Source organism: Struthio camelus, chromosome 9 (genome assembly GCF_040807025.1).
Source record: "Struthio camelus isolate bStrCam1 chromosome 9, bStrCam1.hap1, whole genome shotgun sequence".
Classification (NCBI taxonomy): domain Eukaryota; kingdom Metazoa; phylum Chordata; class Aves; order Struthioniformes; family Struthionidae; genus Struthio; species Struthio camelus.
The window spans coordinates 19,612,799-19,638,823 of record NC_090950.1 but is presented as its reverse complement, the minus strand read 5'-3'; the positions used below and the strand labels follow the sequence as shown (position 1 = coordinate 19,638,823).

The following is a 26,025-nucleotide window of genomic DNA, read 5'->3' as shown; positions in this document are numbered from 1 at the left end:
TACCCTGATTTCTGCTCAAGGCTGGACTAACCTGTGCTGGGCAGAGTATCACTCAGGTTTAAAGGCCCTCTCAAGCCGCTGTGTTATGTGCTCACTCCTTGCCCAGAAATCTCTCTGCTGTGCCGCCCTTCCTGATGTTGCCTGCTTGGCTTGCAAGCATTAGCCACGTGATGTGCCTATCCCAATAAACTTTTTCATGTACCATTTAATTCCCTTCCCTGAAGGGAAGTATGCAGTAGCATGCAGTAGCTGTGATAGCTGAACAATTGGCTCATCCGAGATTTGACCAGGACGTGCTTTTATTTCCTAGTTTGGTGCAAAAACTACAAATGCTGTTTGTTAGATCACTAGGCGGGGGAAGGGAAAGCAGTGGGGTAAGACGTAGCTAGGAAGGCTCTGGCACAAAGTCTCACACGTTTGAGACGGTGCAGCTCACCAGGCGCCCGAGTGCCCAGGTGGGCAGGGAGCTTCCCGAGTAGTTTGAGAAGCTGCTCCCAGAACAGCGAGGAGTCTTAGCCTCGGTTATGTTGCAGCTGGCCCTTCGTGGTGCTAACCCGAACCCAGAAAGCCAGCCCGCTTTGATTATAGGCGTTTGCAAGCCAGAAATCATCGCGCTGCCCTCGGAGAGCCGCTCCCGAAGCCGCAAGCCCCCTCGCACCTCCGGGCGGGGGGTAGGAAGTGAAATAAAATTAAAGCCCTGTCACTTAGAGGCTGCCCTCCTCGCTGAACTCCTGCTGAGGCACCACCAGAGAAGGGGAAGGGAGGGGTGGACAAACAACCCGGGGAACCCCCCAGCCTAGCGGCGCTGCCGCCGCAGCCCGGCCGAGGGGCGGCGAGAGCAGCCCCCGCCCCGCGCCGCCCCGCTCCGCCCCGGCGGCTTTCTGTCCCCTCTCTCGCGCCGTAGGGCCGGGCGGCTACACTGTATCCATCCGCGGGCAACTTTGTAGCGCGGGGCGCGGGCGGCGCCGCCGCGGCTCCGGCTCCAGCGTGGGGCGTGGGCCCCCCCCTCGTCCGCTCCCCCGTGTCCGGCCTCCCCGCTCAGCATGGCCAAGATCGGCATCGACCAGTCCAAGCTCCCCGGCGTCAAAGAAGGTAGGGTGCCCTACGCGGGGGGTGCCCCACGCCGCGGGTGGGGGGCGGCTGGGGTGCCCCGCCCCTGGGGCCGCGGGTGGGCTCGGGGCTGCGCCGCCCGCCCGGCCCGGTCCGGCCCGTGCAAGGCGAGATGGGATGGGGCGCGGCGGGGTGGGGGGGGAACTCCTTATTTTGTTATTTTAGTTATTTAATTAATTTATTTATTTTTAATTTCCGGGCGGGGGGCAGCGCGCCCGGGCAGCGCCGTGGAAAGCGCTCTCCGGGGACCTGTGTCAGCGCCTCGCGGTGCCGCTCCCGTGCCCGGGGGAGATAACGCGGCGCGAGCTGGTGGGGATGAGCGGCGGGGAGTCTGCTTTGGCTTTTAAGGAACTGTCTTATCTGTATGCACCTAAATTATTGCAGATGTTGGTACAGGTCATAAAATAGGAAGGAAGCAAGGGAAGGGGCAGGATCAGCAGGGAAAATGAGCAAAGAAGCGTTTAGCCTCATGGAGATCTGTGACAGTCTGCATACGTCATCTACGGCTCCGCTTAAGAGAATTTGCTCCAAATATCAGCATTTTGGTTGGAAGTGAACAAGGAAGTGCCCTTTGGTTTAGGGAAAAAATGAGAAGTGGCGGGGGGAGGGAGCCCTTTGTTCGCGCGGGTGCCAGGCGGCTCAGCCGGCTTTTCTTCTCCCTTGTTTTGTTCCCACCAAGCGGGGCTCAGGGAGGTGGGGGGGGGGGAGTGGGCTGGAGGCTCGGGCACATCTGTAAGCGCGTCCAAAGTTTTGAGTTCGCCCCCGGTGCTTGCCCGGACAATAAGCCTTGCCACAGAATAGCTGGGAGACCGCTCAGACTACGGATGTGCAAATCTGTCCTTCGCGGTTACTGCTCGGCGGGGTTAGGACTGCGCGCTGAGCTGCGCGCAGAGGCTAGAAACGGTATCGAGCAGAACTGCGAATGTTGACGGCTTTGCTGATTTGAAGGAGAACAGTAACGCTGAGGTCCTAGTTAAAAAGATTTGAGCCCACGGATTATGTGAAGATTTTGCCCTGCGTGAAGCTCCAGAGAGCTGGTTGGAGCACCAAGCAGCCTCTTCCACCCTGCAAAATCCACGTGTTCTTGGTCTGTGCAGGGGAAGGATAGGTCGTAAGCAACATTGCTTACTTGCTGGGTGCCCGTCTCCAGTTGCTGTGTATGATTGCCAGTTTAGTGTGTGTTCAGTGTGCTGGTTCACCTTTAGTTCAGCCAGACTGTGCTCCAGCTTCTCTGTTGGGAAAGAATGATTTCTGCTTCACATGTGTGCCTTTGAGCTTAATTAAAGGTGTCCTTCAACTGCTTTGACTAAAAAATGCAACATAAAAGTCAGAGTCTATTCTTTCCGATACTAACATAAATCTGTAGAAACTCTACCTTAGTCAATTGCAGTTATGGAGAGTACTGAATGTTTGTCTAAATACAGCCAACATTCATTTTCTTTGCCGCTGGCCTTTTGTTTATCTGTTTGCTTTTTAAATTCTTATAAAAGAACGAGCACGGATTTGATGATTCAACTAGTCTAGAGTAGATGGCATGTTTGTGAAGGGAGCTGGTGGTTCCTTTTGACGACTCCTCATCCTTTAATGCTTCTCTTGTTTATTGCTAGTGGAAGAAAAGTAATGTCCATTTGCTGAACTTTTAGGGTTTAATGCTGGTCCCATTAAGTCATTAGCAAAAATTTTATTGGCCATATTAGTGTTGCTGAGAGCTCATCCTTAAAGTCTGTCCATGTGTGGTTACTTAAGAAAATTAATCTAATTAACCTTTCAAGTAGGTTGAATAAATTGAATTAAATTCCTATGTAGATGCTCTTATTCAGAACTTAAGTAGCCTTGATTTGATTTAGCTTGATTCATTTCTGAAGTGAACTAACTGAACTGCGTTAAGGTTGCTTGCATGGTGAATGAAAGTGTGTTTACAGGGATGTAATGTAGTTCAGCCAGTCCCTTGTAAATTTGCACCTATGGTTAGCGTGGGTTAAGTCCCATGAGTGTCCTGGTACGACAATCTGTTGTTGTGTGAAAGCAATTGGATTAAAGAAGTATCCCAGAGCAGCTACAACAGGCAAAGTAGATGAAGCCTGAGTTGTGTTCTGCAAAGCCTCAGGCACGTTTCATGGTTTCAGTTTAATATCATTTGTTCTTATTTTGGTGGGAAGTGTTGAAATCTAGTTATGCCTTGGATTAGAGCTTCTCATGCTCAGTGTTAACGTCAGCCAAGGAAAGAAATGCATCACCTTCTATACCTACAAAAATATTTATTGTTCCTGGTACAGAAATCACTGTTGATCCTCCGTGAAAACCTTTCCCTTTCTTCGTTTTGGGTAAAGGTCAGTTTAGTCACTCATTAACAATGAAGAATAGTTCTGCTGCATTTTTTTGTGGTTCAGGTACTTTGTTCTTAACAAGCTGCCCTTGGAGGGGCTTGCTCATGTCCTGGTTCTCCTCAGCTACAAGAAGCTGGTACCGCTTGTGAGGCAAAGTGCTGCCCTGCTCTTTTGTTGTAGTCTTGAAAGCTCCCATATAAACTAGGGTGTTTCTGTGCAACAACGTCAGTAAAAGTTTGAGAAACGTGCTGCAGGAAGACTTACTTGACTTTTCTTTTCTTTTAATAAATAAATACAGTTTTATTAGCAAAAGGTCTGGCATGGATGATGATCTACTTGTGAAAAGTGCTTTGACCAGTCCACTATATTTTGAGGGCAGGGTTTAACAGTATCAAACATACCCTCAAGATGCTCTTTTACTAGCACAGACTAGACTGTGGTGCTGCAGCCTGATGTTACCAAGTCATTTTTCCATGGGATGTAAAGTGGAGGCTCTGACCACTGTGGTCAGTGAGGCTCTTGTAAGTTGTTTGTTGAAGGTTTTCGCGTTAGTTGCAGGATATGGGCTGAGTTTTTCTGCTTGCATTTCTACTTGCCTCTTAAGTGTCTGTGACATTTTCTCCTCTCACAAAGCAGCTTTTGCTGTGTGCTCTCTTGTCCCTTCCCAGGAGATTGCTCAGTTGTATGAGTGTAAATCTTTATTTCTAGAGGGATCTAATTTGCAAGCCTTTAGGGGACAAAAGCATCCTAGACATATTATTTTAATTAGTTACAAAGCAACTAAAAGAAATTTTCTTGAGCTCTGCTTGATCTCCGGCTGTTGGATTTCGTCTCTTGTGATCAGGTGCATTACTAGAAGTTAACGAACAGGGAGGGCTACGACCTCTCCTCTGCCACCTTTTCTAAATGACCCCTTTGTCAGAGGTCCCTGTGCCAGCTCCAAGCACTGGGTATCACCTCTTGGCCCGGGAGACGTCTCTGCCCTGGCACAGGCAGGTGGTCCGCGGTTGGGTTCCTGGGAAGGTTTTCTCAGAGCTGTGCAGACCTCACCTCCATCCGAAGTATAGTTATGTATCTGTTAGACCGCCTGTCAGGGCTGCCTTTGCTGAAGGCCGAGGTCTGTGCACTGGCTTTGCAACGCAGGCACCTGCCTGCGGGGGTGAAGGCTCAGCCCTTCGTCCCACGTAGGCCTCTGAGAGCTATCAGCTGTTAGTGATGGCAGGTAAAATGATGAAAGTCTTCTGGTGTTTGTGCCAGCTTTAATCCTCTGTGAGAAGGGGAAGAAAATGTGAGATCCCATGCTCTGGTGCTGCAACGTATGGCTCTTCAGAATCATGGAAACTTGCAGTGGGCTAAGCAATTTTCTTTTTTTTTTTTTTTGTGTTTAATTACATTGTAAAGAAGTATAAGGGCAGTGTATCTGTACTAATCATTAGAATTAACCCAGGCACGTTGCTGTCACTTAAGCTTCAGTGTTGACAAAGGCTAATTGTCTCTGCCACCCGCACTCCGAGAGATGCAAACAATGCTTGCATTATGATTTCTACTCTCTGTTAGGCATCTGATTTGACTTTATGAAGATCCTGAGTTGTACTTTCAAATGCTACTGGTTCTAGTCTGCTGTCAGATAGGCCAGTTTCCCAAATCTGGTAGCAAAAGATGCAAACTGACTGCTGCCTTCGGAAAGTAGGAAAGGCTTGAGCTTTTATTTTCCATCTTGGCAGGACGTTCCCTGAAGCAGGCAGACTAGCTGGCTCTCTTTGGCCTTAGTATAAAGTGAATAAAAATTGTAAGCATCAGTCTTCCTCTTCTTCCCAGCTGCAGCACCTTCCCTCTGACCTCTGCAGCTTAATGTGACCTTCACTGAGACTCTCGCAGTAAAAGCCTCCTGGTTGCTGACTTTCCACGTGGCAAACGGTTGGGTGCCAGCTTTGAGGTCCAGCGTCTTGGACTCTTCTGGAACAGCCTGACTGATTCTGTCGGCTTATATCTGTCCTTTCAGTGACTGTGTGTGATCAGCAACGTGATGGTGAAGGAAAGAAATTTGATTTCTTTCCAAGATGGAAGTGGGTTCACAAAGTTTTGACAGTTGGTGCAGTGTCTGGTGAGGGATGTGTTAGGAGGGATTCTGCTTTGGGTTTTTTTAGAGGGCCAGTGTTGGGGGATGAAGTGTTGTCACTCACATTTTAATACATTCATGGGAAGGAAGGGTTGATCTTTAACTGGATTAGTGTAACCAGGACAATGATTTTGAGAGCAGCTGAAGATCAGCCAGGTCATTGTGAAGCCACCTGCACTATGCCCCTTGGCTCCAGCTGATTGATTATTTATTTTATTTTTTATTTTTTTGGTAGCATGATGTGCAGCGTCACATTTTTCTGCTTTATGACTTCCTCTTAGAAGCGCTGTTAAAAATTCAGGCAAGCTGGATGGCTTAAAGGCAGTGAGGAGGTGGAGGATGATAGGACACAGACTCAGTCATAAAGGCTTTTCTTTCTAGGTCACTGGTTCATGTCCAGCTCTTCTGAATAATAAGAGAGTGGATTTTTTTTTTTTTTTATTTTTTTTTCTCTAGTGTGCATGAATTCAGTAGCAGAGACTTTGGGACTCATTTCAGTTCTGGCTAAAGCTGGATGAAAGTTTTATTATGCATTCAGTTGTTCTGGGTCTGCAGCACTTGGCAGAGGAGATGGGCAGGATTAGCATTTCAAATTCTTGGCTCCAAAGCTCAATTCTGAGCAAGCAAGTCTGCCTCCTGCTATCCCTTAAATCCTCAGAGCTGTCCTCTGTAAGCTGCCATGGACACTCCACCAAGATGACAAGATTGCCCAAAAAGCTATCTTTAGCAGAGACTCACATTAACCCCTTTTGCAGACAAAGGCGTTTCCTTAGTTACTGACAAGCAGAGAAGTTTGTGGGCTGGGGTAAGGGGCACAAGGTCTGTTTTGCCCTGTCTCCTGGGGGTAGGAAGAAGGCGGGGGCCCCTTCCCCTGTCTGTGATCCTAGGATGTTGGCCACCACCTTTTGTGGGTCTCCAAGTAATAATCGCAGATGAGCAGTGCATTGCATATAGCATTGTGTTTGCTGTGGCCACTGGCCTCTGTTTAATCTTTAATTTCCTGTGACCATGAGCAACGTCAGAGGGTTCCTGCATGGCACGTCGGAGACAGCAGCCATGAAGAGCCAGACAGGCCAACTGTGCCTTCACTGGTACTGCGCAAGGGAAACTTTGCTAGAGAAAATGATGGGATGTGCCTTGAGGCTGTGTAAAATGTCCCTGCTATGCTGAAATAGGCCTTGTTTTTTGTCTTGTTCAGGGGCATCCAGTTCACGTGAATGTAGTGATTTAAAGGACAAAGCAGACATGTCCCTGCTTCCTCATCCCCTTCCCATAGTGCCTCTGGCTGGCTGGTTTCCCACTCTATGACTTACTGCTGCTCCTCTGTGCAGGGCTGGTTTGAAGGTGAAAGACTGAGGGACGAGGCTGCCCTAGAGCTTAGGAGGTTAAGGTTTGCTTTCTGGCATGGCCCTCTGCCAGCTTGTCCTTCTGTCTTTCTCTCTAAAAGGATGATAAAGATTTCCACCTCCCCCCTCCCACCCCCCGCCAACTGCTTCCCCTTCCTCCTGCTGTCCGCTTTCTTAACAGCAAGTCGGAGTCCTGCACATCTGGCTGGGCATTTCCACCTGGGAAAGCAGAGCTCCTGTCTCCCCGGAGTCTGCCCTGTGTCACAGATGCTCCATGTTCACCTTACAGTGCTGGCTTATTCACTGGACACATGATCAGACCTCATGGAAGTCTCTTGACACTTCATTTATGTTTCCCTTTTAAAACAGAAATTGGAGCCTTCCCAGGAGAGAAGGCTCGCTCCCTGTATGAAAAAGGCACCGCAGTAGTCATAAGGCAGGTGCTGTATGGCCTTGGTGCTGTATTGCAGCTGGCAGAGCTGTTCAGCCGGGCTGCCGTGAGCCCTGTGGTTTGGGCTACTAAGGGCAGGAAGAGGCACAGCACCACACTGCGCACATGAGAGATGCAACCCAAGGGCAAGGCAGGGCTGTCATGAGCGGTGCATTCAATGGAGGAGACTAGTTGAGCCTGGGAGCTCATAAAATGTACTAATCACCCCAGGTGCCTTGTGAATTAAGCCATCAGCCCTTGAGATGAATGTAACCATCCCTGGAAAACAGGCACAGAGGAAACCCTGCTCAGACCCTCAGTGCAGCCTGTTTGTGCTTGAAGGCTTTGTGTCAGGCTCTTGAAGTTTAAATGATGATTATTGTACTTGCATGCTCTGCCACCGATGTGATGATAAAAATAATTTGATTTTTTCGGGTCAGTGTTGGTAGTGGCTTGGTTTGTATACTCCTGACAACCTTTGCTGCGGTGAGTGCTGTTCAGGACAGAAAGCTGAAGTGGCTTAGCAAGTGAGTCACTCTTCTTCACTTCTCTTTTCAAAGATGGCTTAAAAAACTATGTCTAGTAAAGCTTTGAGTTCATGTGTGTGCATATGCATGGTTTTCTCTTCTCCCAGGAGCTCTGCCGAACCAGGAATCTGTGGTTGGAGCAACTGGCTTAAGAGGAAATGTTATGTGGGCTAAACATGTGGTGTTCTGTAAGTGATGACAGAAGGGAAGAGGACATAATTAGGCAAATATTTGAAGGAATTATGTGACAGGCATTTCTTAAGGAGAGTGACAAGGCTGACCCAAGAAGCAGTGGGACAAAAGGGAAGAAGGAATCGAATGCAGATGGCAATATTTCCTGGCAGTGAGAGGTATTTCTCTGCAGAAGCCTTTCCAAAAGAGCCGGTGGATGTCGTGTGGGCCCCTTACAGCTAGGCAGGGCAAGATGCTGGAGCACACCGCAGCAGGAAACGTGCTGTCATTGCTGAGCTAGCCTGGGGGGCTGGGGCAGGACAGGCCTGGCTCAGAGGCAGCCTCCTCCATGGTATAGGAACAGCTTTGCACTGTGAAAGCATCTGAACCTCTCATGCATCTGTTATGGGCACGGTAAACGTTAGTCATGGGATTCTGATAGGAGGACGTTTTTCTTCTCTGTGTTCTGAAGTTTATTTTATGATGGGAGGCCGCCTGACTTGGGAAAGGGGGTATTTAGGTCCCAAATTCAACACTACCTCCTGGAGTCTTTGGCAGTACTGCAGGACGAATGGCTGAGAGCTGGTGTGAAGCGATGTAGGACAGTAGGGAAAGACGTGGGAATTTTCCAGGCCGCCAGGGTGTTGGCTGTTTCCGTGGCACGCAGCGAGCACTGCAGCTTAGAGAGCTCAGCTCTCCTGCTGGTGATTCAGCTGGCGCCAGGTTTCCGAAGGAAGCTGGTGTTGGGAAGAGGCTGGCTCTCCTGACCTTGACTGCAGTGCTCGGGGGGCTGGTCCATAGTCAGGACTGTGCAGCTCAGCTAGCATTTCCCACATCCTTTGTGCTATGGAGCAGAAGAGAAAGGCAGGTTTGCCTCCAGTCCTGACCAAGATATTCAGTTATCTTTTACTCTAGGCTCTAGGCATTGCCCAGAGGGTCATCTCTGGCCACATAACAGGGGAACCTGTTAAGTCCTGTTTTTAGTCTTTTTAAAGGTATGGCTGAACTGGAGGTATTTGTGGACTGAGGGGGAAGGCCTTTTAAAGGATGACAGCCTGCTGCTTTCTCATGCTTCACAGCGTGTGTGAGTTAAGGACAGATGCCATGAAGCAGTTTGCTCCAGGTTTGGGCCGTGAGCATTACCTCCCTGCCCGTCTGGCCCCAGAGGCCAGGGACACATTCTTACCCTCATATGCTACTGTTTTAAATCTGTAGTTGCTCTTGGGGCAGAGTGCTGACACAAGGCTATGGCAGGAAGAGGGACTTGTATTGTTATTGTTCTAACCCTACAGACTGGTGACTGTTTTGTAGATAGACGTGAAGGTTTGGCTGGTCTAGGGCCAGCTTTGGTACTTCATGTTCTCCCGTGCTGACTAATATAAACTTGGAGAACTTAAACAGGGGAAGTGAAGGGGGAGAACAAGAACCTGAGAAGACTTGGCAGAGCAAAGAAAAGGGCTTTTGAAATGAAGCAGAGCGTTCTTGGTGTGCGAAAAGCAGGAAAGTTGTCCTTGCAGACTGGACCTGCAGAGAAGGCTCCTCTGCAGCACTAGAAGCTGCTGAATGAGTGCAGGAGGGAGAGACCTCACAGCCTGGCAGCTGCCTTTTGAGGAAAGAGGAAGCTGATAGGAATCTGTGCTGGAGTAAGGGCTGACTGCAGCGTTGGTTCAGACACCTTCTGCTGGGATGCAGCCGTTGACTAGGTTTCCAGCAAGCCTGGGAAACTGCCCTGAGGCCCATCCTGCCGGAGCTTTGCTTCTCTTTGTAAGTATGTGCAGTAAATGCACTGATGCTGCAGTCTGTCCTTCCAGCTGCAGCTCAGCTTTAGCTACAGGCCTCTGAGCAGTCTCAGGCTTGGCTCTAGTCACTCGAACGTTGAAAGAAAAGTGACATTTTCAAGAAAGTCTGTCTGCTGCTTTGCTCCATCCAGAGCTGCTTGTTCTTCCAAACTAGCGCTGGTCCCTTGTGGCATAAAACCACACTGCAAGGTTTTAAGAGGAACTGGAACTCTTCTTGGCAGCTGACGCTTTTTACAGGGGGGTCAGATTTTCAGAAGAAGCTATTTTGGTATAACCAGTCACAAAACTGTTGGTGCATGGACTTATTATCAGAGAGGTATTGAGAGCTCTCTTGCTGAGTCCTGTCTTCCTTGTGTTTTGCTGGGTCCTCTCTTAGGACAGAGCAGGAGGAAAAGCTTGGGAGAGATGACACTTTGAATTATCTCAGCTTCAGGCTGTAAACCACCCTTTCTCTGGAGCTGCTGTGTGAGCTTATTCGCTATGCCCTGAAACTGAAGGTTTAGAAACGCTAGCAAAGCATCTGTGCTCTGGGGTGCCATGGCTCCTGAATGCTAGCCTGAATTGCAAGGTGAAACTGCCAGTCCTCTGCAGAGAACTTACCAAATTGAGCAAGGGATTTAAACTTGCATTTAGCAGAGAACAAGAAGTTTTGCCTATCTGAGAAATCCAGTATGTCCCTCCAGTGTTTTTGTGTGAAAGAAAATTGCTTAAAATCCTGAAATGAAAGCTACTTAACAGACCAAAGCACAATACAGTGATTGCTGCTAAGATGGGTGTAGGGGGAGGGAATGCATATAGTGCAGATCTCTTCAGATGCAAGCCCCGTGCCTGAAGACTTTCCTGAGTGGGTGGCTATTCTGAGTTGCACATGGAAAGAGCGCACGTGCGCGTGTGTTTTGTTCTTTCCCCTCCTTTGCATCAGTTTAAATGAGTAGCATTGGACTTAGGACATCACGATAGCTTTTTTAGTTTTGTCTGCAAAAGATCCCCTGACCCCTCCCCCCCAAGAAGTGTGGCAGCATCTGATTGATGGGGCACTTCTGAAGGCACCTTTGACAACTACAATAGTGCTCGTGGGGACATCTAAACCAGAGTTTTGACCTCTCCTAGTGGAGATAGCTGCTGTCCTATCCTCTGCTGACCTGCGTGGTGGTTTGCCCTTGGGTGAAGTGAGGGTAAAACACAGCTGGTGGGGCAGTGGTGTTTGTTCTGCTGCGATCCATGGTTGTGGGGCAGTGGTGGAAAACTTCTGTCTAGTTTTATTGTTAATTGTTCATGTTATGCACATACTGTTGGCTCCTGAGTCTATCGGAGCTGGCTGAGTCAACTGCAGCTGTGTCGGATATTAGGGAGGATAACTGCAGAGGAAAGTCTTGTTCTCTGTAGTGGTTAAGACCAACTTCCTCCACACACAGACCAACTAAGTAATGAATATTCTGGGTAAAATGTTTGGCTGCTTGGGGTCTACTATTTAGCTATGATATCGAACAAGAGGAGTCATCTGAGTGATGTATCTGCCTTGACATTTTTATCCCTGTCCACCTGAGTGTTATTAATGGTCCGTGGTATGATGTCTGAGCTCATGAGTGACCACCTTCTTTTGGGGCTGTGCAGTCCTGTACATGTTGATGCACACTGGGGCATTCAAGAAAGAGCTATGGAGAAGATAAAGCTGTGTTCTGAGTCTGACAGGTAATGGCAAGAGGCTCACATACATTAACATACAGCAGCTTATGTATCCGCTTTCTCCTTTAAAGTGACAAAGCAGTGCGTGTGTTCAGTACCTCCAATGCACAGACACTCCTGGAATAGGAGGCAGCAGCTATAGCAGCAATGTTGACTGCAGGACTCAGGTTTTTTGAGAATTTCTTGTGACTACAAGTGCTTCATATCCAGGATTAAACTCCTGAAAGAGCTGAATTTTCAAAGCGTAGGTTACCAGTGCTCTTGAAGGATCAAGGCCATTTTCAGCAGTATATCCAAGCCTGAAGCATTCCAACTCAATATTTTCTTCTGAAAATCATAGATATGGCCTTTAATATTTCTGACCTGTGGGTTGTGTTAAACGTAGGGGATAAGGACAGTTATTCTTATATAGGAAGACTGCAGATGAAGTTAATTAGGTTGCAATTATCTAATGACAAAAATAATAACCACTTTCTGTAATAAAGGCGGAATGCTAAACTTGATCAAGCTTTGTGGCTGGGGGATGGTCTAGGATGACCTCTTGAGGTCTATTGTGTGTGTGTGTGTGTGGTTTTTTTCAGTCTTGTGTATCTCCATTTCCTGCTCATACCATAAAAGCACATCCCCATCTGCTTTGGGGTGTTCAGCAGATGCCATCTCAGCTGGAGGACTATTCTACAGTTCAGTTCACAGGCACATTTACAGAAGTGAGAATGCTAAACAAATAGCCTCGGAGAAGGCATTTCGTGAAGGGAGGGCTGCTGATTTCTATTTCAAGGCAGGTTAAAAAATAGACATGTGCTCTGAGGATTGCTTCCAAAATAAATATATTTTCTTTCTCTTTAAAGCATTCATTGGACTGGTGAGAACTTATTTTTGGAGAATGGTGCAGACAGAACCAAACCTCTCTATATGCCCCTAACCTCAGGGCATCAGCTTAAGAACAGAGAGAGTAACTGCCTTCCCAAACCCCAAGCTGTTGTTAGCTTCTAGGCCAAGATTACCAATAAAAAAAACTCTGGTTCTAAAGAGAGATTTCTTACTGTAGATATTTACCCATTAAGAATTAGGCCACGACTTGGGAATCTGATACCCAGTGGGGCCGCCCAGCCTCTTTGTGCTGCTTCGTAGCTCCCAGTTGTGTGAGATAGGCTGTGGCTGAGAAGCAGAAATCTTCTTTCTCTTCCCCAGGCTTCCGAGCCCTGCCCTCTGTCTCAGAGCAGTGTTCCCCTTCCCTGTGGGAGTTTTTTGAGTTCCTTGGCACTGACCATAGGTGGTGAATAAGGTCCCAGGAATGCTGTCTGTGCAACTCCAGCTACAGGAGCCAAGGCATGTGCTGGCCAGCCTCTGTTGGTGCCTGTATGTGGTATTAGCTCAGGAATCTCTTGGTGCAGCAGGAGAAGCAGGAAGGAAATGAACAGCAGCGAGGTCAGGCTGTGTATCTTGCAGAACAGCTTCACTCCTCATTTGCTGGAGGTGAGGAGGAAACGTCTGAGTTGCATGTTTCCTCTGGAAATATCCTTCTGGATAGTTTCTTGCCTCCAGCTGGGTGACTGCTTGCTCAGGTTAGCTTTAATTCAGGGGAAGGATCAGCAGATTTTGAAGCACTTACTGAGTTTGGAGTGGCCTCACCAGCCCCTGCTGATAGGGACCTCTAAGAGGGTTTCAGTGTTTTCTGTAATCTGCAGGTTTTTAATAACTCAGCATCTTCCTGAGACCACTAGGTTGAAAAAGGTTGCACCTGCTGCTCTCAGCTTAATTTGTCCCTGATTTGTCGACTCTGTAGGCCTTAAAGTGGTTTCTAGCTGATGAAACTGTTTTTTCCTGTGTCACTTCTTTTGTCTCTTCTCTCCCTTCCCTCCATCCTGTCCTTCACTTTGAGATTCAGGAACGGCAGATGCTCTGAACTAAGCATGACTCACACCTTCTAGTTTATTTTGTCAATTAGCCAGCACATGATGCTGATGAAACACTGGGAGTGCAGGGCTGGTGGGGACCAAGAGATGGTTTTTAAAGCCCAAGGAATTGTCTGGGACACGCGTTTGTAGTTCTGGGTCTTGAACTGGCCAGTGTCCCAGAGCAAGTCAGAAAGGCAGTGCAAATCAAGAGAGCCCTTGGGCTGATGTCAAAACATGGTTAAGAGTTCATGGAAGAAGTGCATTGTGTATAGCTCGGAGGCTGCTCTGCTGTGTGTGTTTTCCTGTAAGCCAGCTGTCACTTGAGAAGTCAGTGGCATTTGACTTTTTGCAGAGGCAGTACATATTCACACAACTTCTTCCTGGACGCTACTTTATCTGCTTTGTTGCACATGTAAATAATACTAGCAACATGTAAGGCTGCCTCTGCTTCTCTGTTGTGGTTACCTCATTTGCTTCAAAGTGGCTCAGTGTTAGAAATGCTGAGCTATGAAGCTGAGGTAATGCTGGAGGAAGCTAGTGAGGCAGATGGCCGAATGTATAAAGGAAAGTGGTTTTTTGTTGTTTTCTTTTTTGGCAAGTAATTGCACCTAGAGACATTCATATCTCAGCCATAATGGCAGGGCTTGGAACCATACTTGCAGGAGCCCCAAATGCAGGGCATTGCTTCAGCACTACTTAGGAAGGCATGCTTTCAGAGTTAATTCCCACCAGCACAGAAACCTATGTTAGGAGCCTAAGGAGTAGCTCTCCTCTGGATCCCTCTTTCATGCCATTTTGAGGATTTTCCAGCATGCCACTGCTGCAAAGGGTGATGCTTCCAGCTGTGCTCCTGAGGGTCTCTACCCCTGCTGGCGCTTCTGTTAGCTGTGGAAGTGGCTGTGTTGTTGGATTGTGTGGTTTCTTTTTTTTTTTTTTTTCTTTTTTTCTTCACTCTCACAGCTGTGCCGGAAGTGCATATCCCAGGCCCACTCCCTGTTGTGGCAAGACAGATTGCCTTAATCAGACTCTGGTAAACCTGTTGTTATTTTTTTATGCTTCGTTGGACTTGCCAATTGTAGCTTCTCTGATTGCACCCCTGCTGCTGTGTGACCATCTGATGGCTCACCGCCAGGGCTCAGAGATGTGAAGTCAGGTCAATTTACGGCAGTGAACGTGCATTAATCTTATCTTTCATTTCGTAGACACACAATCAGGAAATAAGGATATTGATTTCTTTTTCTCCCTGAACATGAAGGCTCTTGCAGAAGAGAAATTTTGAATTTCTCCATTGTCTTTAGGGCCATCCTATTTCCCAGCACAAACTCTGTGCAAATAATATCTGTGAGTAGTGAGTATGCTGGGGTGATGAGGACTAGGAGAGATGAAGCCTATTTTCAGAAGGCCAGGCATGGTCTGAAATGGTGCATATCTCCAGTTATTTTGTATTTACCTCACTGTTGGATGCATGCCTTTGAGAAAGGGCTGGTTTTCTTGGCCTCATTTGCACTTGCAGTCATGCTTGACTCAATGCCACAAGCACAGGGTCTGATCTTGAGGGAGGATTCTGCCTTTGCCGTGGCCCCCAAGCTTGCCAGGGAGTTGCAGGTGTCTCCCATCTTTTGCCACCTGGCGGTCATACAGCCCTTCATTGGGTTCAGAAGAGGATGTTCTCATCTTCCTTTGCATGTTGTTCTCACGCTGACAAGACTCAGGAATAATGTGCTCAAACGAGCTAGAGGCAGCCAGCCCAGCCAAGTTTCTGACGATGATGAAAGGTCTTCTCGTGCCTCATGTTCTGCCAGAGGCTTCAGCAGCACAAAGCAAGAGCTGTGTGCTCAAGCTGTCCGTTAATAGGCTTAGAAGAACGGCTGAACACAGTGTGTGCACAGCCAAGTGGCTTCTTCAGCAACACGCAAATGGGCCCAAATGTGTGAGCAGCTACAAGGCTTGCTGCTGCCCCAGAAGCCTGCTCTGCACTGTTTCCTCTAGGAACTGCTTGTGATGATTGAACCCCAGCACCTGGGATCCTAACTTCTGCCTCCGCTCTGCAGCAAGTGCATCACAAATACCCATCCAGTTTTCCCTCCTTCTGTACTGGATCTTTGTAGGATAATCATCACAGGTTCAAGATACAGCTTTTGAATTCATATTCCAGCCCTGCCCAGCAGTGGCTTGTCCCAAGGCTTTGTCCACGCAGACAAACTCTCTTCATCCCTGCTTGCCCCTGGGGGGTGCATGCAGATAGGGCAGGCGGTGAGTGGGTGCTACCTCCTGTCTGCGTGCCACACAGCTGTGTTGAGGGTGGTACTGTATCTGAGATAGTGCAACAGGCTGCTTCAGAGCGTGAGTTGGGAAATGCATGTGGTGGTACCCTGGGCTGTGTGTGCTGCCTGGCTCAGGCACTGCCCTCCAAGTGACATAGAATGGCCTGAAAAGCCGAAACAGCTGAGGCAGGAACAACCATCCCTGCCTTGTGTCTCCAGCATCCCGTGGCTTTCAGCTCTGGTCCATAGGCTGTGAGGACCAGAAGGGTGTGCTTTCCCTATTTTTTGGGAAGGGTTTTTTTAATCCTGGGGACCCAGGTACTATTTCTAATAGGTGTCTGAAGGAACAACTAGATGAAGCAAACCCATCTATGCAATAAAACAAGCATATGCACTTTTCCATGCTTTCTCTGCAAAATTTGTAGCAACTTATGAATCAAAAAGAGTTAAAAATCAGTGCTGTATATCTAGGGATGAAGCTCAGTGTAGGAGATGAGACTTTTCTGGGGCTGGTGCAAGACTGTAGATAGAAGAGTGTTTATGTTCCACCATAGCCCTCCCACTTCCTCGTCTGCACACCACACATATTTTTTGCCATCACTGTTCCCCCCCCCCCCCCAAGTAGGTAGAAAGTGCCAAAGAACCCCTAAAGTTCCTCTCTATACATGTGCCTCTGTCTGGGGAAGGGAGGATGGAGCCAGCGTCTGCTGGTGCCATCAACGTTATTACTCTCAAATACTGTCGGGACCAGAGCAGTGCATGAGCCTGTGTGGAAAAAAACTAGGGAAGGGCTGGGATGCGGTTTCATCAGCATTTCTTCCAGCAGCGGTCTTTAAATATGCAGATCTCAAACGTTCAACCTTACCTCTGTACTGCACCCCCACCCCTTGTGTTGCTAGTACAGCTGTTGTTTGGGCAGCTGTGCAATGAACTTCATCAGGGAACTATTACAGTTAAAAATAGCACTTTTTTTTCCTTAGTTCTTTTTAACTGTCAGGAGCCAGTGTTGCTTCTGGAAGATATGGTAAAAGCACAACACTGGATTGGGGCTGACTCTCTGTGGTTTTATATTGTGCTATCTTTGCTCAGCTGTTAGCCAGGGCTTGAACCTCAGACCCTCTTGACTGAGTGCCCTCCCAGCAGCAGGTGGGATGATGCTGATGTGAGCAGAGGCAGGTGATTGTTTCATAAACATCCTGTGGATTTAAGTATTGGGGACTACAATAGTAAAGTTTATCTGGACAAGATTTCCCCCCTTCTCTCCAATTCCATAAAACTGTGTGTGTCTGAACACCAGGCACCCCTATGTGACACGCATGGGCAAACAGCACCGCTCCCGAAACTCGGCTGTGGTTTTTTCGGTCCTGTAGCTGAAGGAAGCGTTTTCTTTATTTATACTCAAATGCCCACTGGAAGTGTTTCAATGCTATTTAGTGTTTTGTGTCCTCTTTCCTTTTTTAAAGGGAGCTGCAATAAAAAAAAGCAACAACAAAACCTTAATTGCACCATCCAGAATTGTACATGCTTAAAGTGAGTCGCTAAGGGATCGTATTACTGTAGTCTTTGTCCTCATCTCCACCCTCCTGCTTGTTCCTCTCCTTCTCTAAAGCCTTGCTTTGGACCTGAAGTGAGGGCTGGTAGTAGTCACTTGAAGCAGGAGTCCTGTCTTCCTTTTATCACCTGTAAAAACACACCTCCAATGCAGCCAGGCAAAACCAAAAATTCTGTTGAATATAATAAAACATTTATCTGACCTCTTAATATACACAGTTAGAAACTCCTCTAGATATTTACTGAAGGTGCTGGGGTGCAGAGGAACATCTTGATGCTCTTCTATGTATGTGCATCAATGGGAGAAGAGGGAAGGCTTTGGGGATCGGGGCTTGGTGAGTGGCTGTGTTCTCGTTTCTTTGTAGTGTTTTCTGTGCTTTGCCATGATGGAAATGTTGTATCTTCTCAAACTCTGAACACTTTCATAAATGGGTTCCTCATAAATTCCCCTTGTACTTTTAGTATATTCTGGGGATTTTTGGTGTTTTCACTTTCTTTTCTAGGCTGTTGCTCTGCTTTGCTAAAGAGAAACCTTGGTCTTCCCCAGAGGTGGCCGCCTCGGAGTGAAACAGAAGTGGTTCGCACGCCTGCTTGCAGCTTCGAAAGCATGTTGTGACTCTGCTTTGTGCCATACCTTTCGAACAGGACATGCTCCTCTCTTGGGTCCCACTAAGCAGTTTAGTTTATCATATTCAGGAAAAAACACAGGAATCAGCAACACAGGGCCCCTCTCAGCACATCTGCCATACGCTGCGTTCCTGTCTCGTTCAATGGGAATTTAAGGCAGGAGCACTGAAATACCGAGAATAGAGAACTCTATCACTGATTCAGGGCACAGGTCACAGTTTATTCTCAGTTCACTGAGAAGCTGATGTGTATATACTGGCGAAAGACTGAATGGATGCTGTGTGTGTCTTTGTTCCATTATGGGTATGACTCTTGTGTTTTATTACCCCAGTGCCTATCATAACTAGTTAAAAATAAGCCCCTGTGTTTTCCTACAGTGTGGATAGAGCATCCTTAATTGCACCATCCAGAATTGTACATGCTTAAAGTGAGTCACTAAGGGATCGTATTACTGTAGTGCACACATTTCAAGTGTGAAAGTGATAGGCACTTGCAAAAATATGCCTCTTGCAGACTATAGCGCCAAAGGGAGCTCATCCCATTCTTGTTTAGTTTGTCTCTAGGTCATTTTTCGTGTGTCTTTTTAAGAAACTGTGCTTATCCCTGCTGGGAATGCTAAGGGCTGATTCCATATTTGTTGAGCAGCTTGCTTTGGCTTCTCCAGGTCCAGTTCTTCTAGGGACTGAGAACAGCTGTACGGAAAACAATTTTCACCGAGAAAGGAATAAGCAAGGTGGGAAAAGCATGTTTCCACCAACAATTTCCATGGAATTTTTTTTTTTTTAATCTCAACAACCAAATCTTAGGTCAAAAATTTAATGTTTTCCATGGTTTTTTTTTTTTTTCCTCTCTGAAGTCCCTTAATTGACCAAGAAACAGCCTTTGCATTGAAAATGTTTTGATAGCCCTTGGACTACCTTGAACATTAGTGAGGAAATGGAATTATATAAAAATACAACTTTTCCTTAAGGAAGGCTGCATTTTAGCTGTGTTGTGTAGGAGATGTGTGAAATCTCCTTTGGTGATGTCTACGCTTGAAATGCTTCACTGTAGGACTACCAGGATGACATCTTCAAAAAAAATCCTTTTATGAACTTGATGCTGCTGACCATGCTGTGAAAAGCTTTGTTCAACCGTATTCATGAACAAAACAGGCTCTTTTGGTAAAAGATTCTCTGGTTGCCCCTACAGATAGGGAAGGCTGCATCTCCTTTAACCTCTAGCTGCTGAGAGGTGGAGTAGGACACTTTGAGAGCAAAGTGTGACTTTTCTACCCTCCCAGGATTCTGTAAAGAGCTAACAATGCAGTACTATTTTTTTTTTTGTATTTATTTATTCATTTAGTTAAAGGAAAAAAAACCTTTTTTTAGTTCTCAAGATAAGTCTAAAGATTGATTCCTCACATTTCAGAATTAGAAAGTAAACGTTACAGCTTCTTGTACTGGACTAGTAATATCCATTCAGCCCTATCTTAGGGCTGGAGAGGGACCATCTTTCTCCTGTGGTTCCATGTCAGGTTTGGGCCTATCTCCTTAAATAGGAGCTTTCCTTTGATTCTGTGGGTCTTCAGAGCTCTTAGCCGCTAAGTGAGCGTTAAGGCTACCCGCCCCCACCAACCCCCAACCTTAGTTTTGTGGCTTGCTTGTTCTGGAGTTGCCTTTAGACTTTTTTCAAACTCTTTTGTTGGGGAAGAGCAGTCCTGGGAACAATGGTAAAACCCTGGGAAAGCTGCTGGAGGATTTAGTTACGGCACAGAAATGCAATGTTGTCAGATAAGGTAATTCCTTGGAATGTGGGCTGTTCCAAACAGACCCAAATTCAGGTTACTAGTTTTACCTATTACAACGTTTTGTTACATCAGTAAATTATATTTAAGCTATTCAAATTGCTGTGGTCTAACTTTCTGCATTAGAAACTTGTGTGCAGTCTGCGTGCATTACCAGTAAGGATATGTCATACAGGTTAAGAGATGTTTCTGATATGATGCCACAGCAATTGGTGCTGGTCCCAGTGCTATTTGAGACTTTCATCCTTCTTCAGAGTACACGTAAAGATGTTGCTAGGAATTTGTAATGACCCAAAAGCTGGGGGAGCTTATAACACTAATGGTGGGGCATGTTTGCACAGCCATCTGTACTGCTTACTAACTTGGTCACTTCAAATGAAACATGCTCCAACAGAGACAAATGTGAGAAGGCATTCTCACATAGCTTGGCATGAGGAGCACAGGCCACACTGGAGGTCTGTGTCATTGAGAGCAGTGGCTCTGACAAGACTATAAAGAATACACAGCCCAGCAGCAGGAGTTGCCAGTGCTGTGTGGAGCAAAAAAGAGATGCAGTCCCTGGGTACTGGCTCCCAGCAAGCATGAGGAGAGAGCATCAATGGTCAGAAGAGCAACGGAAGGGTTCTTGGTTTGCATCCAGCATTTACACTTTAAAGAGCCGATGAAGCTTTGCAGGAGGCAGAGGGAACTATTGTAAAATGGTTGCTGACACAACCTCTTGTCTTGCAGCAAGAGACGTGGCACTTGGTCTACTCTGTTTCTCAGAAAGGAGCTGTAGGGGACACCTACTCATAGTGCACACGCACCTTTGTGTGGCGAAAACACTATTGTTAGACTCTAACCTGGCAGAGAAAGTCATAGTAAGAGCTAGTGGCTAGAATGAGAAGCCATGCTAATTTAAGTGATGATTAAGGCACGAATGGTGGGTTTTAGCTGACCACACTAAAGATGTGAATACAGAGTGTTGTACAGAAGGTGCAATGCAGCTGTCATGGGCACTTTTGGCCTTAAACTGAAGAACCTGAGGTGGAGGGAAGAGTGGAGAAGGCTTGTTATGTAAACGGGGCCAAAAAAGTAAGTGCATGCGAAAATCACTGTGAGTGCAGGACGGGAAAAAGCATGAGCCTAGGCCTCAGCAAATGGAAAGCAAGCATCAGGTTTATTTGTGTGTATGTCCCCCTCACCCCGATATCTCTTTTGATGCTGTTTTGTTTCTGATCTTAATTCTCTTGGCTTTGTTTCTACGTACAGTGTGTCGAGACTTTGCTGTTCTGGAAGATCATACCTTGGCCCATAACCTACAGGAACAAGAGAGTAAGTAACAATGTTCTTCGGGGCAAATCGAAGCAAACTTGTCCCACTAGATATTTATTTTTGTTTGATTTTGCTAGGAAAAATCCTCCCTGCTTTTATTTTATTTCATTTTATTCTTTTTAATGAGATAGGGTTTATTATTCCTGTCTTCACTGTCCTATTACGCGTTCTGCTCCAGCTCACATTGCACACTAGAGACAGTTGCATTTCAGTGATTCAATTTTGTAATCTCTTTTAGAGTTTATTTTGTTTAGGCATGTGGGAGTGGAGTTGAGGTTTCATTACTGTGCAAAGATTTTAGAAATGACTAACAGTTTTGAAAGCTTCAGGTTTTATAGGCCAACCTGAGGTGCAATCAAAAGAAGCCTGTTTGTTTACTTTTTTTTTTTGTTTACTTTATTTCAGAATCACTAGTGCTTGCCTTTTGAAAGGAGACATTTCAAGACGTTTTGACATAGGGCAGCTGCTCACTACCAGGATAAAATAAAGCATAGTCAAGACTTTCAAAAGCAACTGATGATTTTTTTTACATGCTTATCTGTTACTTGGTGTATGTTTGCTTTGCAGTTTGAGGTGTGGTGGCCTCTCTAATCTGCTTAGCTGGGTGCCAAGACCAGTGGTATCTACTGGTACAAGGTGCTAATACCGTTCTAGCTACTCCACTGAGATGCAACTTGTGCTGAAGTTATCCTTGCTGCTAGAACTTGAGACAACTGAATTAAAGCTGGCTTTTGGCTGCAGCTGTTGTAGCTATGTTTCCTTGCAGGCAGTATCCATGTATGGAAAAGGACTTTCTGTAGTATTGAATTGCTCTGCTGCTAAATATAAAGGTGGTGAAATTCTGGAATTGATTATGTGGAGGGGGAGAGAAGCTCCATCCCTGGAGGTTCTTGAGAGTAAATTAGGGAAAGATCCCTCAGCAACGGTTTAGGTTCAGCTCATCCTCAGTGGCCTCTGGTGGTCCTTTCCACCCCCACTTTGTTAATCTAGGATAATTCTCTGTGGCCTGAAAATGAAATATAAGGCCTAAGAAACATTCCTTATACATCTGGATGTGATTAAGATATGCAGATTTTATTTTAGCAATAGTTGCTTATACGCAGCCCCCTCAGTGTTGAAACAATGCAATCTCAAGCTGCTAGCGCAGTTTCGGTTCAGAACTTTCCCACTTCTAGAGAAGTTGCATGGCATTTCCCTACTGAAAACTGTATCTTCCTTTCCAGCTCGGATCTCCCTCTCACTTGCTTTGTCTTCTTCCTACCATTAACTTCTATAGGTTGATTTTTGCAATTCCTGTCTGTGTTTCTTTCCAGTTGAGCATCACCTGGCAACAAATGTTCAGCGTAATCGTCTAGTGCAACATGACTTGCAGGTGGCCAAGCAACTGCAAGAGGAGGAGGATCTGAAAGCACGTGCTCAAATCCAGAAACGACAAAAAGACCTGTGAGTGTGGAATGGAGCCATTGAAATGTCCTGTTTGGTCAGAGCACTGCAATTAGCTGCTTAGTTTTGAGTTGACTGATAGTTCATTTCCTGCATTGTTTTCTTTTTTCTTTGGATATCAATTGATGTAAAAGTATTGATGCTAGGCTCTTTAGCATGGAGTAATGAGGACAAGGTGGTATTGGGAACTAGTCCTGGCTTGGACTCTGTTGCCTGACCATGGAAAGAGAGCTTTCTTGTTCTGCTACGCGTTGGCCACCTGCTTTGGGCTTGTCCTGGCTAAGGTCTGAGAAAGACCTGGAAAGAATACTGTTATAATGAATTCTCTCTCTTACGGAAACTGCAGATATTGGCATATTTCCATTGCACCTAACGATGTGCTTTTGAGGAGCTCAGTGTGGTGCAGTAGCGTCCCACCGCACTAAACAGCTGAAAGCCTCTGCTTGTGCTTGCAAATACTCCAGGGTGACGCAAGCTGGGAAGAGGAGCTGCTGCCTCTATTGTCGCAGGGTCACTTGATGGAGGTGGGGAGATGGCTGCTGGGGACAGGCCTTCTCCTGCAGGCACAGGCTTCAGCAGCAGCTGTGGGAGGATCCTTAATAAGTGCTCCAGTTTGCACAGCTGCACAAGTTTACTCAAGGCCTCAAGCTGGCTCTAATCCTCTGGCTCACATTTTGGCTTTCTGCATACTGTGACTCTTAAAATGAAACATAATGAGGCAGGGAAACCCCAACTGGGCTTCCCCATCAAAAGATGACTTTGATTCTTTTCTTGCTTTTTGTGTCTCCCTCAATCTCTTGCAATGAGTGAAATTTCACAAGTGGGTTAGGAGGCAAGGCTCTGTCAGGTCACAAGCAAAGAGAGAGAGAGATGCTTGTCCTCTAACACGATCCTGGCAGATGTAGGGCCTAGAAGGCAGGCACACCTCTCCTGGCTGCTGCGCTGCATCCCGGCTGATCTGCTGCTCTGTAATGCCACCCACCAGGTACTGCCAATGGATCGAGGGTGCTTTGTCTGGCACATATGGCAATGGAGCAGAACTCTGTATTGCAGATGTGTGAGCTACAGGGCTCACTTCAAAGGAACTACTTGAAAAGGATTTGAAGCCTGGGATGATACAAATCAGCCACTGTTTTCCACGTTGCTAGCACAGTCAGACAGCACTAGGAAGACACATGCATCTTTGAAGTTTGTGCTTCATTTCACTGGCTCTGTCTTTGTTACCATTTAGCCGTGTGAGCATGTACATAACAACATTAAAATTCATTTGGAAATACAGAGACAATCCCTTTTTGCTAGGAACTGGAACCAATTTTCCTGCTGTAGGACTTTGTAAAAGGGATTTGCTAACTTCGTGAACCGAATTACAGGCAGAACTGCTGATGCAAAGCATTGTGTCAGCAGCAGTTCCACTCCCGAAAGCAGGAGCTCCTCTGCAAGAGCAATAAAAAGTTGGAGACATCCTTTTGTAACTGGATCTTTTTCTTCCTTAATTCTCTGTAAATTTCTACTGTCTCTTCCTTGTGGAAGATCAGTGTGTTCTGGCAACAAAATGATCCTCACAGTTATTGCTTACTGTGTTGTCTAGAACAACTTGACACTAGAAGGCAATGGAGAAATACAGAAGCAGAACAGGGTGCTCCCTTTAGAAATGGGGATCATAAAAACTCTCCAAACTCAGGGGCTGGGTGTGGGGAATTGCATTTGTGGTTGTGAGGGTGTATGTTTATTTTCAAATTTCTTGTCTTATAAATCCTAGATTCTCTAAGAAAGAATGAATTTGGGAAGATAAATGAAAAGATGAATTTTTCCCCCTCTTTTTCAGAATTCTGGGAAGCACTAAACTTTGTTTTCATGCTTCTGTAAAAGTCTCTCTCACATCTAGTTGAGCAGCTTGCACACTGCCAGGCGTAGTAGCACCAAGGATGCTAAAATTACTATTTGAAATAGCATGAAAGTATGCTCTTTCCTTGTTTTCCTCTCAGTGCTATGATGACTCTGTTGCACTAATGTAAGCAGCTCCTTTGAACAAATCCATTAAACCCGTTTATTTTTTTCTCCACATCTGGCAACAATTATTTACCAGAGCCAACATGAGTGGGAGCTTTCCAATCACATTACTTTTTTTCTTTTTTCTTTCTTCTCTTTATTTCTTTTTTAATACTAGACTGACGTAGAGTTTCCCTGACACTCCAGCACTCCTGGCTACCCAGGAAAGAAGGACACGCAGGTGTGATGTTTAGAGATAGTGACATTTATATTGCTCTGGGTGATTTCTGGGGGCTGGTAGGAACTTGAGTTCACATTAAGGAAACTAAAGGACAAGAAGAGCTGTAAAAGCTCTTTAACTTTTTTACTTATGCTCAGTCTAGTTGAAAGACGAGGCTATGTTAAATGACTAATCCAGTCTCAGTATTTAATTACCTGCTGCACAACAAAAAATCCCCCAAAACATAATCCTCTGCTGTTCAGTGGTTTTGAAAGAGCTTGATACGGTGTATTCCAAGGTGCATGTCATCAGAAACAAGAAAATGCTTCTGCTGTTGAGTTACTTCTACTGTTCTTTGCTGTGCATGGAGAAGTGATGACCTTGTTGCCTTGGCTATGAAATATGAGTAGCTGTTTCAGAATCTTATTTGTCTGCAGTAAGATGTATTTTAAACACTTTGCAAGACAGTTGGTGGTGGTGAACTTAGCCTGTTAGCTCTGCTCACAAGTGCCAAGAGGAAATGGAGACTTGCAGCACTTTGTGTCTGACCTTTCTAAGTTATTTTCTACCTGGATTCATGTCCTCTGAGACTGCAGTCATAAGGGATCCAATATTTTAGGCACACTGACAGTCCATTCCCCAGGGCTTGTATATTCAACTATTGAGTTTTGCTTGGGACTGTGATTCCCTGCTTGTACCAGGTTTGCCAAGATCTCTTTTTGTACGGCAGATCTGCTGCCATAAGAGTTTTGTATGTCTTTGAACTTGAAACAGGTCTCTGCCTGGCAAATTTTTGTATTTTGCTTGATTGTAGCTTTTGTTAACTGGATAGGAGAAACTGATATCTGAAGCTATTTGACCTATTGATAGCTCCAACCCTACAAACACTGAAATTCATGAGCTCCTTCAAGGTGAGGGCTCTGTACTTGGGTCAGTAAATGGAAATGCATAAATGTTTAGAAGCCTGGTAGTCTGGAAACAGGAAGAAAATGTCATGTTTTGATACTGACTTAAGATTCATGTATGTTTGGGGCTGAGGAAGGGGATATAAATAGCATGCAGTACCTAACTGCAGGTTTGATTCTAATAAGCAGTTAATGGAAGTAAAGAACCTTCCTTTCCATCCTGCTCCATGTCCTTTTCTATCTTTCTAACAGATTAGATGTTCCCAGGTGGCATTTCTTTTCTAAACGCTCTTCTTGCTGCAATGACCTTCTCCCCTGCCCCAGCCTTGTACCTATTCACTCCTTCCGCTTCTGTCATTCTTCTTTACTTCCTACCAAACAAGAGGCCCCTGTTGTGCTACTGACCTCTCCAGCAATGCCATTTCTCTCTGTTTCACTGCAGAAAATGCTTCTCTGCCTTTGCTGTCTTCATTTCCTCCACTTCTGTCCCATACTCCCTCCCAGTCCTTTGCC

The 26,025-nt window shown here is 46.2% G+C and overlaps 1 protein-coding gene across 2 annotated transcripts in view; it reads left to right on the top strand.

The window, feature by feature from the left end:
- Positions 1 to 902: 902 nt before the first annotated feature.
- The window catches only part of CCDC50 (coiled-coil domain containing 50), a 47,783-nt gene continuing 22,660 nt past the window's right edge, over positions 903 to 26,025 (top strand). For both annotated transcript variants that reach the window (XM_068953990.1, XM_068953989.1), the window contains exons 1-3: positions 903 to 1,092; positions 20,893 to 20,955; positions 22,269 to 22,398. In XM_068953990.1, the coding sequence (XP_068810091.1) occupies positions 1,044 to 1,092; positions 20,893 to 20,955; positions 22,269 to 22,398 (242 nt within the window). In that variant the 5' untranslated portion in view covers positions 903 to 1,043. The remainder of the gene's footprint in view (positions 1,093 to 20,892; positions 20,956 to 22,268; positions 22,399 to 26,025) is intronic.